Source organism: Paroedura picta, chromosome 7 (assembly GCF_049243985.1).
Source record: "Paroedura picta isolate Pp20150507F chromosome 7, Ppicta_v3.0, whole genome shotgun sequence".
NCBI classification, from domain to species: domain Eukaryota; kingdom Metazoa; phylum Chordata; class Lepidosauria; order Squamata; family Gekkonidae; genus Paroedura; species Paroedura picta.
The window spans coordinates 36751695-36764711 of record NC_135375.1 but is presented as its reverse complement, the minus strand read 5'-3'; the positions used below and the strand labels follow the sequence as shown (position 1 = coordinate 36764711).

At 42.4% G+C, this 13017-nt stretch overlaps 3 protein-coding genes across 4 annotated transcripts in view; 1 reads left to right on the top strand and 2 right to left on the bottom strand.

The window, feature by feature from the left end:
• Window positions 1-3217: 3217 nt before the first annotated feature.
• Window positions 3218-6254, bottom strand: LOC143842399 (small ribosomal subunit protein uS12). The gene is made up of 4 exons (XM_077347523.1): window positions 6041-6254; window positions 5106-5265; window positions 4080-4200; window positions 3218-3961 (listed from the first exon to the last, which is right to left on the bottom strand). Exons 1-4 carry the CDS (start codon window positions 6042-6044, stop codon window positions 3815-3817), a joined length of 432 nt encoding a protein of 143 aa, XP_077203638.1. The 5' UTR covers window positions 6045-6254; the 3' UTR covers window positions 3218-3814.
• A 284-nt stretch (window positions 6255-6538) lies between these two features.
• On the top strand, window positions 6539-10327 carry LOC143842398 (small ribosomal subunit protein uS12). Its single transcript, XM_077347522.1, has 4 exons — window positions 6539-6709; window positions 7770-7929; window positions 8601-8721; window positions 10134-10327. Exons 1-4 carry the CDS (start codon window positions 6706-6708, stop codon window positions 10278-10280), a joined length of 432 nt encoding a protein of 143 aa, XP_077203637.1. The 5' UTR covers window positions 6539-6705; the 3' UTR covers window positions 10281-10327.
• Window positions 7164-13017, bottom strand: part of ATG10 (autophagy related 10) — a 141973-nt gene continuing 136119 nt past the window's right edge. For both annotated transcript variants that reach the window (XR_013233081.1, XM_077347516.1), the window contains one exon: window positions 7164-7601. The gene's annotated coding sequence lies outside the window, so the exon portion shown is untranslated. The remainder of the gene's footprint in view (window positions 7602-13017) is intronic.

Genomic DNA, 13017 nt, shown 5'->3' with positions numbered 1-13017 from the left:
AGCTTCATATTGCAAACTGGAATTGTCGTTAAGGAAGGATTAGAGACAATGGAAAACTTGAAGAAAATGCAGCTAATATGAGATTGATCTTTTAATGAAGTATGTTAAAGCTAGCCCTTCCTAGCATAAATACAGTTAATTTGTTTGCTTAAATGCTAATCCTTCCTAAAGAGCACAGGGAGATCACAGTTTAAGAATGGGCAGAGCATTTCAATTCACAGAGAGAGAGAGATCACAATCTTTGGAGAATATGTTCAAAGAGGTACAAGGCTTGCAAATAAATGCTGTTTTCCCTTAGTGTTTCTTCAAAAACATGTACTTAAAAGCCATCTGTCAAAGCAGTCACGCAATGCACAGCTACACTCCAGATCATAGATTCTATAGGACTGGGAAAATAGTTGTCATGCACAAGGACTGAAACATGGCCAGCCCACCCACAGCACTTGCATGCTCCTGTAGCTCCTTCAGCACATGTGAAAACACTGGGCTATCCCAAACCTCTTCTACCATGGATTTGGCTCCCAGAAAGTGTGGGGCTTGTGAATACCAACTTTTTGCTGGGCAAGAATTTGTGCCAATTGCTCCTGCGATTCAAAATGTGCGCATTTTGTCTCGCCAACACACATGAAACTACCATATACTGAATCAGACCTTTGGTCTATCAAAGTCGGTATTGTCCACTCAGGGTGGCAGTGGGTCTCCAGTCTTTCAACATCAGCTACAGCCAAAACCTTTAAGTCTGCCTCTGACAGACTTCCATCACTACTGAGGAACAAGGCTCAGTATTCTCAGTGTATGTGACATGAGCCAGACACAGATGTATGCTGCACACCTTAACAGCTGAGCTACGGGTGACCTTGCTGGGTTTCATCTAGAACTAGGTAGGCTGTGACTGTGGCTAGCTTCTATGAGGGGGAGTCTACTGGCTGCAGACACAGTCAAATGTCTAAACTGTATGGTGTTGGGGGACCTTTTCCTTGCATGATCCACTATGCCAGGGGTTTTGCTGCTGTATACAGTGTTGGGGTCCAATATGATTTATTTAAGCCTTGTTCTGGGTGCCCATAACGCCACCCAGGTCTATGCTGTCATAGCATGCTACAGATGCCTCTTTGTCATACACATAACTCAGAAGTACATCAGCATAGCACTTGGACACCATCCTAAATCCTTTCAGTCTGGAGTTTATCTGTTGACATAAATGGTTTCCATTATTTATTTGGATTGTGTGGTTTGCCACAAAAGTTATGGTCCCTGCAAGTCCAAAGCAGGAAGCCTTGACGGTGGCTATCTGTATTGCTTGCTAGTTAATATAGTACATACCTATTGGTGTGACTGCAGAAAAAACTAACCGACTGAGGATGCCAGTCAAATGCAGCCTAGATATAAGATTAAGCTGAGGCTTTAGCATCTGCAGCCATTAAGCTTTGGGATTTACCATCTTTAATTATTTTTTCCTTGAGTGATACAGAGAGTATATGATAATCTCAAAATCCTTCAACAGCCGTTACTCACCATGACACCATCATCAGGAAGAGAAATCCGAAATTCGCATCTTACAATGAAATTCCATTTTTACAATAGCAGAGGCATAACACAATGCTCCTTTTAAAAAATCACCACAGTAAAGCACTCACTTGTGACAATAAAGATTGTACAGGGAGAGACTAAAAAGGCAGCCAAAATGGTTACAACTGTAATTATTTTAAGAGAATTGGAACAGAATAAAGGAAAAACAGAGGAAGGAACTAGTCAGACAAATCTCAAAATGTTAGAGTTGTTCAAATAAAGAGAGAAGTTGCTAAAGGTGTGTGTGTGGGGGGGGGGGAGTCCATATTTATCCATAACATCCTGAGGGAGATTTTCATTGGTTTTATAGATTTTTAGAACATTCCCCAGACAACAGACCTCAAACACAAAAGGACAGTAAATTCAGGATACATAGAATCGGTTCAGCTCTATCGGCAGGCCTTAAGAGTGCAAAAATCTGTCATGATCTGGATTTGTGAAAATAAAGTGGTAATGCTGTAGTAGAACAGCGGTTAATAGTGTCAGATGGGAGATTCATATCCAGTTCACATCTCATGTCTCCCACAGACACAAGGGAAGCCTCAAGATTCTGCCCCACAGCCCAACTTTTATCACCAGCTCCACCTATGGTAGGGGCACAGTAGAGCCATTCTAAGCAGCATTGATTGTATCCTTTACAACCCCATTGGTTATAACTTATCAAGCCATTGATTTCAATTGATTTAGGTGAAACTGCTTGGAATGGCACTGCTACTCTGACTGAACTGTTACAAAAATTACTACGATACTCTTTGCAAAACGGCTTGAAAAGAGCAGAACATCATGACAGTTATGATTTGACATTATTCCTTTTAGAATATGCACTTGAGCAGTTTTAGCCTGTGCTAGGATTTCCAAGAACAGAACTGGGGCATGTAGCTATGATGACTAAAGGGCTGTCCCACTTCTGAAGCAGAATCCCTTTGGTGGATGTCAAAGAGCAGGGGAAGGCCTTTGTGTCTTGTTTGTGGAATACTTGGAAACATCTGGCTGGTCATTGTCAGAAACAGTATGGTAGAACAGATGGAGTCTCCAGCAGGGATTGGATTCTTATTAATTCCAGATTAATTAACAAAGAATTAAATCTTCTGATCTTGTTTACTTATTTGCACTTTCCTGATTATAAAACACAAAATGGTTTAGAAATGTAGCATCTGAAATATGAAAGGTTTTCAAGTTCTGGAAGTCTTTATGCCCCAAAAGCAGATGACCAATAGGGGGGTTAACTTTTATACTCAAAAAGGTAGTGGTGGGGACTTGGCATGTAATCACAAGCTGCCCCATCTCTTCTGCCATTTATCTGCTAAAGGCTCAGACTCCAAAAGAAATCCTGATGAGTGCTGGTATCATATAGACCGGGGGTTGTCAACTCCCAGTCTGTGGCTCAGTACTGGGCCGCGAAGGCTTCGGTACCGGGATGCCACCCTGAACTCAGGACAAACATAGATCAGAATACTTAATTGCTGCTACAGATATCCTCTGAAGCTGGATTAGACTGTCTGACTGAATAAACCAATTTGTATAATTAGATTGCTCTCAGTCTTGAGTTCTCGTAAATTATAACTTCAACATGTGAATTTTAACTAAAAATGTAAAGGGAACCTTCAGCAATGACTCCATGACCAGAAATTACTCACCAAGCCGAATCCTACATCTGATCTCACAGATTTTAATAGACCTGGCTTCTGAGACAATGTATACAAGTTCACATTTTTAAACTAATCAATGGGAGTACATCACACCAAGCCTCTCAGATTGCTGCGAACTCACATGTGAACAAATATATTTACTTAAATTTTCCAGACATTTCCAACTGACAGAAATATTCATTAATATTTTGAGATTTATGCTAACAGTTTAATTTCTTTGGTTAAGAAACAGTCTTTTGCAATTTATGGTGCAATCTTATAGAGAACTACCCTAATTTAAACAAATTGATTCCAATAGACATAGACTGTACTTACTCTGTACAGGACTGCACTGTTAGACTGCAATGCTTTATGTACGTACTAGTCAGTAAGCTTCAGTGAATTAAATAGAGCTACTAGAGATTAAACAAGTTCTTAGTCAGAATGTGAGAATCCATTCATTCAGAAGATTCATAAAACCCAATTTACTCAAGAGAATTAGTTCTTCACAGAAAAATCCTTCCATGTTATAAACAGCTACACAATTATACAACAGTCCATAAAAGCTCTTTGTTAGATGAAGATATTTACTAGAAATGTAAGTAGCATCACAGGAATTATGATCTTGGTCTCTCTTTCTTGCCTTTGTACAAAGCTAATAGAGAAACATTGGCTACTTTGACAACTTTGAAGCGAACTCCTGGGATGTCACCAACAGCATGACCCTTCCGACCAAAGCCAGCTACCAGAACTTCATCGTTCTCCTATAGTGTAAAAAGAAAGCAAGAAATGCTTATTCACAAGAGTTATATGACTTACGATATCACTTTCTCCCATCAGAACTTAAAATGCTACTCTTAATTGTTCTCCAAATGCAATTACCTCAATGAAGTTCAAACAACCGTCATTAGGAACAAAAGCTGTTATTTTCTTGCCATTTTTGATAAGTTGGACTCTGACACACTTCCTGATGGCTGAATTCGGCTGCTTGGCCTCCACACCACTAAAACACACAAAGTAAAAAAAAAAGATTCTGTTATGAGAAATATTTCTACAAATTGAATTTAGTAAATAAATACATAATTATCCATATTCAAGACTTTGGTCACACCTGGGACTTTAATTTGTTTTAAGACTAAAATTAAATCCAAAGTCTTTAACCCAAAATATATACAATATAAAGGTGTGTTCAAAAAAGTGAAACTGGAATAGTGCTGTAAGATCAACACACAATCTAGATTTAAGTAAATTAACAGATCAGATTCATAGATTCTTGCTCATAAGTATACTGAATTCAACGTAACTTACTCAAAGCATTAATTCTATACGAATGAAAAATTATCTTACTTTTAATTAAGATAAACTGCATATTCAGTTTGAAAAACATTACAACCAACCACGTGGGTACTGTGCCAGCCTCCCTTTTTAAATTAAACTAATAGATGATTCTGTGGCCATTAAACTGATATAACCATTTTAAAAAGCTGACATTCCACTGATTAAAAATAAAATTTCAGTGCGATAAAAAAGTTACCCTTAGAGAGCATTCCTAGCACCAATAGAGTTTTTCAGAAATGTTAAATAGGGATTCAACAATCATATTATTATTTGTAACCTATGAATAAATCACACTGATTTCAGTGAGAATTATGTATAAATAGATGCATTATAGATGCAGCAATTTACTCAGGATATCAATCAAAGGGATTAGAATGACCTAATTTTACAGAGGCTTGGAACCAGAAGGACATGCAACTAACTGAAATGGATGATGGGCATGCTAAACATATAATAAAAGAAAACACGGGGGCATGCTGCACTCAGTTGCAGCCCTTTTTCCTGGGGACCAATAGTAAGAATTCACAGACCTCCCCCCTCCCCAGAGTTTCCTGTCAAGGCATCACTCACACTTTTTCCAGGACGATTCCTTTGGCATGGGAAGCTCCCCCAAAAGGGTTGGCCTTCAGAGCGGTGCCCAGGTGAGCCTTCTTGTACTGCTTGTCATGCCATTTCTGGTCCCGGCGGTGACTGCGCAGCTTCCTGGCGGTACGGAGCCCACGGCACTTACCTAGAAGGCAAACAGAGAGGCCAACCTGACAAAGCCTGGTTTACACAATCTGGAAAGGGAAGACGCAGAAGGTGAGAAGATGAAACAAACCCCTTTAATGTTTTAGAAGATACAGCACCACTCTCTGCGCTCTGCCATGTCAGCCACGACCACCTTGCTGATGCAAGATGCCCCCACAAACAAATGATGACCTGAAAACTTAGCCTGTTACATCAGTAAGACCCTTCATTATGCTCTGCACTAATCCATGACCCACTCTTTACTTAAACTCCCATTTCATTATCTGATGAAATGCAGGCAAAAGCTTACACCCTGAATAACCTTAGCTGCCCTTAGTTTCTCTCTGTAATGTGATGTAGTAAAACAGGAGTCCAGCGGCACCTTAAAAGACTAACACAATGCACCCCTGGATAAGCGTTCAAACGATCGATCTTTCTTTGGTACAATCAGCCAACAGGTTATCAATCTAGGGCAGGAGAGACCAAACTGTAGCTCTCCAGACGTCCACGGACTACAGTTCCCATGAGCCCCTGTCTTCGCCATGCTGGCCGAGTCTCTTGGGAATTGCAGTCCGTGGACGTCTGGAGAGCCAAAGCTTAGCCATCCCTCTTCCCGATTCCTTTTCCAATCCGAAGGGACGTCTGGAGAAGGAATCCAGCCCTTGCCAAAGGGGCAGTGCCCGTCCTCCCACGCCAAGCCACCGCTGCCCCTTCGCCCAGCGGCCGCAGCCACGAGGAGCCGCTCTCCGCCGCACAACGCCCCCGCCCCCTCTCACCCATGCTGCAGCCACGAAGGGAGCCAGAGAAGGACCCACAAGCCCCCGCGCCTGCTCCGGCCGGCCTCCGAGGACCTCCGCAGGACGACCCTCTTCGCGCCTGATTCTTAGCCGTCTCTCCATTTCCCCAAGCTTGGGATCACATGTGGGGAAGGGAGAGGGATGAGAGCTTCACAGCGCCTGAACTTTTCAGGCGTGACTGGCGGTGATTCTGTAAGCGGATGTTGTGTCTTTGTGGTGCTGGGATCTGAAAAGACTGCCATGGTAACCCTGGGAATGATAGTGAGAGCTGCAGGTGGACTCTTAGGCACAAAAACTCCTTTCCAGCCTGTATAGGGGTGACCAAATTGTGGCTTTACAAAAGTCCATTGACTACAACTCCCATGATCCCCAGGAGAGGAACGTCTCGCGTATAGCTCGTCTCCGCCTGTAGATTGGGCAAATTGCGGACTATAATTCCCATAATGCATCGCACAGCCAATATTAACTCTCACCCCCCCCCCCCAAAAAAAGCCTGTTGGGTGTTGCCTGACGGGAAATGCTTCTCAGACCAGGCGCTCAGTTAGTCAGCCCTCTCCTCGCGAGCGAGGTCCTTAGAGCGGGGCCTTCTAGCGCGCTGAATTGTGGGCCTCTCTCTTTCCTCCCCGGGATCGGCGGTCGGCAGGATGGGTGAGCGGCTCTGGCTGGGGAGGCCTCGGGGAGGGGGACGGAGGGGGGTCCCTCGCAGCAGCTGCAGCTGCCCGGGGGGGGGGGGAGGCGGCTTCCCCGTCCGAAGACGTCCCCGGCTTCTCCTGCCGCCACTGCTGGCGTTTCTCGGCCTTGGGAGGAGGGAGCCACGCGGGAGGCAGGCCGCGGTGTGACTGGTGCTGGCCGCAGGGATTCCCTAAGGACAAGGAGCAATCGGGGCGAGAATCTGCTTCCGCCTCGAGAAACGTCTCCGTGCAGGCAGGCTACGGGGGGGGGGGGGGGGGCAGCTTCGGTGACCTCGTGCTGGTAGCCCAATAGTGGAAAGGCGATGCGAGCGAAGCTTTACCTATCTCCCATTTGAGGTGGATTCTTGTTGGATAAAGTGAAGGCACGTGTCCCCTTATTGCATCCAGACATCAATAATAATTGTATCAAGTCATCAACCAAAAATAAATCACATTTATTTTTAAGTACAGTTTTCGTGTGTATGCTGTCCTTCATCCAACAAAGAGCTTTTTGAAGGCGTTTCAGAGTGGTTTATAATTACCTTCCCTCCTTCACACACTCCGTGGGGTAGGTGAGCCTCAGGGAGCACTGAGAGAACTGTGGTTGGCCCAAAGTCACCTAATGGCTGTCCCATATAAGCTGAAGACTTATAAGCTGAAGGCCCATCACATTTGCTCTAACTAATTATATTCAAATGCTAAAACGATAGGTGACATGATAGAAACGGAGCTTCATGACAGAGATTCTATTTCTTTCCCAGAAGAAGCTTTTACTCAGATCCTGTTCTGTTCATGATGCTTCAGTGTGTTTTTTCTTTTTAAATCTGTTGTCCTCGATGTAGTTGCAGTTCCGCTTATTCAACCAGGTTCTGTATTTAAAAAAAACATTTCAAGAAGTGACAGGTTAATTGTTAGTATGGTGGGCATTATGACTCTTACACTTCATAAAACAGGGTTGGACTAGTTGGTTTGAGGCATGTAAGTTCTGTGCATTCATTTGCTATCATCTTCATATTTTCTAATGCCTTGGTTCTTAGGTAAGTGCCGTGGGCTCCGTACCGCCAGGAAGCTGCGCAGTCACCGCCGGGACCAGAAATGGCATGACAAGCAGTACAAGAAGGCTCACCTGGGCACCGCTCTGAAGGCCAACCCTTTTGGGGGAGCTTCCCATGCCAAAGGAATCGTCCTGGAAAAAGTGTGAGTCTCATTTCATAATTCTTCATGGCATTACTTTTAACTGAAAGAATGTATCTCAGGTCCTATAAAGAGTGTTGCACTGTACAATTGAACTGGCAATTGTGTTTAAGTACATGTGATAAGAAATACATTGTTAGCACCAATTGCATCCTTATCAGGTCTAGCATTAGAAAATTGCAGCCTCCACCTTAACTGACTTTCTGTATTCTTGTTAATTTTGTAGCTTTTCTGCAAGGAAGCATGTAAAGACCAAAAAAAAAGGGATGAGATTCTAATTAATGTTGTCCATCTCGTTTGAATTATTTTTAAATTGTGCAACTTTTTTCTGTAAATAAACTATTAAGATGTAAAGTTAATATATCTTAAAGTAGTATTGGCACTTCTGAACCTCTGCTGAAGGGTTCAATTGCATTAAATAATACTTAGAAGTTTTTTTCCACAAATGTTATCTTTTGATCAGTGAATCTCAGGTGGGCTAATACATGGATATTCCCTCTCATAGTACCTGTTAGGTTTGTTATTTCTGCAAAAAGGGGGTGGGGGGTATAAATTGAAAAATAAATAAATAAAGTAGGCCTACTTGCATCTGTTCTCCATGAATGTGGTTGTCCTAATCATAGACAATAGGCCTGACAATAAACATGCATGCATCTTTATCGTTTCCATTTTAGTGGTGTAGAAGCTAAGCAGCCGAATTCTGCCATCAGGAAATGTGTCAGAGTTCAGCTTATCAAGAATGGCAAGAAAATAACAGCCTTTGTTCCTAATGATGGTTGTTTGAACTTCATTGAGGTAAATTCTTATCTAGCTTTGCAAAGGAGCTTTACATAAAAATGGTTCTTTCCTGGTACATCTCATTGTTCTATAAATGGTAGAAATGGGGGTAAAGTAGCAAAGCCTTGTGAGACATTAAAACAACTAATTTAATTTTATGTAAGTTGTGGTGAGAGCTCAGTTCATCGGATTCATAAAGTATTAGGTTGATCTTATCAGCTCTGCCAAAAACATGTAACTCTGTGCATCTAATAAGTAGAATTTGGCTTATGCCACAGTGAGCGCATGAAAGCATATCCTCAGCACCCCACATAAGGATGTTATAATGAGTTATTATTTAAGCCTCTGTGTTGTATTTCAACCTCTTAATAGACAAACAACCTATGACTTTACAAAGATTGGTCTGGGCAGTTCTAGGCCCTAGAATCTAGGGACTCACTTCTCCAAGAAGGCAAGTGCTATTACAGAAGGGTATAGGAATTTCACTGTTTATCCAGATGCCATGGCCAGGAGCCTATGGGGAAACAAACTGAAGCCGAATTCCCACTAAGATGGAGATAATGCTAGTTGGAAAAGCTGATGATCTGGAGGCATTGCCATCTTTGGCTTGGGTAGCTCAGGTGATGTGGAAAAAAATGGACTTGATTCTCTTGATGGACAGACAAAACAGCATTGTTGCCAGAAGTATCTTCTTTATTTATACATGCATAAATTGACCCCCTTTTTTCAGCCATGCTGATCCATACTACTTCAAGGTGGGATTACTTAACACTTTATAAGGGGCTACCCTTAAAGGCCATTTGGAAGCTACAACTCGTTTTGAAAGTGATCTTGCTTCTTGACTAGGTTATTCAGTATTCAGCATGTATCTCTAGTCGTAGAGTATTTACATGGGCTGCCAATATGTTTTAGGGTTCAATTTAAGGTGATTACTTTTTAGAGCCTTATGTAGCCTACACACCTTTCTACAAGGAAGTTAGAACTATGGCAGTTTGTTCCAGAACTTTTTCAGTGATAACCTTGGAGCAGGCTTGAGCTGCATTTTTGCCTTCCGCAAATTCTGAACAAACAATTAAAAAAACCCTTTCATTCTGAATTGCTTAAACTGATCGGATTGACTTAACACTTTTGATTTTTGCACTCTTGCCGTGGAATGCAGTGAGGCAATTTGCATCCCATCATTAACAGTACAACTGGCCACAACTTTGGGTCTGTTTATAAATTGATGATAGATTCTAGTTCAGTTCCAAGAAAGTGTACACAGTTAATACTAAGGGTTTTACTTAAGGACCAAGTTTATGTATTTTAAAATATTTAAGTCTCGCTTTTCTGCCTGATAGCATGGCTCAAGGCTGGTTGCAATGTGTATTTGTGTACACTATTTCATATTATGTATTAGTACAAAATTACTTTATATTGTTTAATTACAGGAGAACGATGAGGTTCTGGTAGCTGGCTTTGGTCGGAAGGGTCATGCTGTTGGTGACATTCCTGGAGTTCGCTTCAAGGTTGTCAAAGTAGCTAATGTTTCTCTGTTAGCCTTGTACAAAGGCAAGAAGGAAAGACCAAGATCATAAAATGCTTTCTGAATCTTTGAAGATGGTCAATAAAGTTTTCTCATAAATTCTTGGTGTCTGTTATGCTTTTTAGCAGTTGTCTAACACAGGGGTCGTTAACCCCCGGACCGTAGCCCGGTACCCGGCCATGAAGGCCACGGTACCGGGCCGCCGGCAGCCGCGCCTGCCTCCTCCCCCCCCCCCGTAGCGAGAAGCTCACCAAGCCTGGCTAGCTTCTCACTGCGAGAGGGAGGGGAAGAGGCAGGCGCGGATACCGGTGACGCAAACGCACATTTGCAGAGCTGCCGCGCATGCGCGTTTCCGCCCCCTGGTGGCGAAAACGAGCAGATGCAGCAACTCCACGCAGGTGCGTTTGCGCACCCGGGCCGTTGGCTCTCCCCTCACCCCCGGAGGCGGTCCCTGACCAAAAAAGGTTGGGGACTGCTGGAGATAATGCCAGTTGTCATATCCTGGGTCAGTCAGGCTGTAGCCCTGAGAACACTTTCCTGGGGGTAAGCATCATTGAATAAAATGGGGGTTATTTCTGAGTAAACCTTATTCATCTTGTTCCCACAGTACCACTAGAGGGAAGCTTTCTGTTCTTAATTCCATAGATCATGTCCCAGTTTAATTTTCACTTTTTTTCTTTTGTAAAAGAATCCCAGTCTCTTTGCTCTTTTACTCCCATAGGAAATGAGCTCTTGGCACTCAAGCATTCATCATGCAACTATACATCTTGGGCTACCTTTGCAGATTGCAAGAGTAGGGTAGCCAGTGGGAGTGTTGCATCATGCCATCAGTCACCATTCTGAAGCGGTAACATCTAGAAACAATTTTGCCATGAAATTAACTGTTAGGAGAGTAGAGAGGGAGCTTTGTAACTTGTAATTCAGCTTGTAATTTTACCATCCAACGTTGCGATTTCACTATTCCCTTGAGTCCACATTTATTAATGCTAAATAGTACTAGATCTTTCATAGTTGGTTTATTATGGGTCAAATTCAAAGCATTTAGAGTTATGTCATAAAGGAGTTTTCCTTAAGGCAATTATTTCTGCAGGACAAGCAATTGAGTTGAATATATTGACATCTATAGTTTTCTTGAGACAAGACTTGAAAGTTGTTTCAGTCTTCTAATGGGCTCAAAATACTATGCTCCCATGTTTGTTTCTTGGAGGTATAGAGAAAAAATCTATGTCATATGATGGGTTTTCATAGTTTACCTGTACAGAGTTAACATCTGTTGCATGGAACCTTTTGTGTATGCAGCGAGATGGGCCCGCAGAGCAGGAACTTGCTGCTACTGGTTTAGCATGCAGGATCCATCTTACCACTGGATCGTTTCAAATGGGCAGTGTACCAGTTCATTTGGGTGATGTGATCTAATGAGCTGATATTTCACTCCTTTCATTCACTCTGCGCCTTATTGAACCCACTATTCAATAGAATTCAGACACTTTTAGTTATGGTATCCCAAACAAAGAAACTAAAAGGTTAAGTAGCTGTGTTGGTCGGAAGCAACAGAAAGTTTTAGTCCAGTAGCACATTTAAGACTAACAAAGTTTAATTATAGATTCAAGTGGGTAGCCGTGTTGGTCTGAAGCAGCACAATAAAAAGATATATTCAAGGCATGAGCTTTTGAGTGCAAGCACTCTTCCTCAGACTAAGTGTGGTGTAGTGGTGGGGAGTGTGGACTTCTTATCTGTCTAACCAGGTTCAATTCTATTCTGATCAAGCAGTGATATCGGCTCTCTCAGCCTCACCCACCTCACAGGGTGTCTGTTGTGGGGAGAGGGAAGGGAAGTCAACTAAGCTGCTTTGAGACGCCTTCGGATAGAGAAAAGGCAGCATATAAGAACCAACTCTTCTAATTATGTGAGATTTGAGAATGTTCCAAGGCCATCTTCGCACAGGTGCTTTCCCTATTGTGATTCACAGATGACCACCAGGAGATCAGTTATAATCTAGATTCTTAACCACAGAACTGATGTCTCATTCTGATTTCAGAAATATTTGTGTATGAAACCTAAATGGAAATAAACAAATATTCAAGACCAGAATACGGTATATTCCTTCCTGTTTAAAACTAAGCAAAATGGTGAAAAAAGCCAATATCAGAGTTTTTCATAACTCCTCTCAAGGTATCATTAACTGATTATTGAACATGTGTTTTCTGCAAGAAAGGGACATAAAAATATACTCGGTAAAATATAGGTCAGAAACAATGGAAAGGCAATGTGACTTTCCAAATTTGGGGGAAGGTTACTGAGGAAAGTTGAGCAGCTGAATTGCAACTAACTGCCAGGTGACACCTTTGGTTTAATGCATTGAAGGGTAGCTGCAATTACTATTGATGATCAGTTGGTGAGTCAAAGGGACAAAACGGTTCCCCTCTTTGTGCGTTCAGTTTAGTGCTTGTACCAGAGCAATTTATGATGCTCCTATATTAAGTGCAGAAATAGAAATCACATCCTTCGTTGTCTTCCCCCCTTCCCCATCAACCCTGAATCTAAAAGGAACATCATTACTACTGGAAACTTGGCTAATGAGAAGAAAAACCCCAAAGGACAGATCGTGAGGCTTCGGTTGCAGTGCGTTTAGTGGAATGTTGGCACACGGCCACCTCTCTGCCTTGGTTGTTTGCTTGATTATGACAGTACAAGAGCTGAGGGAAGTGTCATGGGCCTTGTAACGAGGAAATAAAGCAGTGTGCAGTCAGGGCTGAAGGGGTGTGCAGAAGGCACTCCAATATTATATT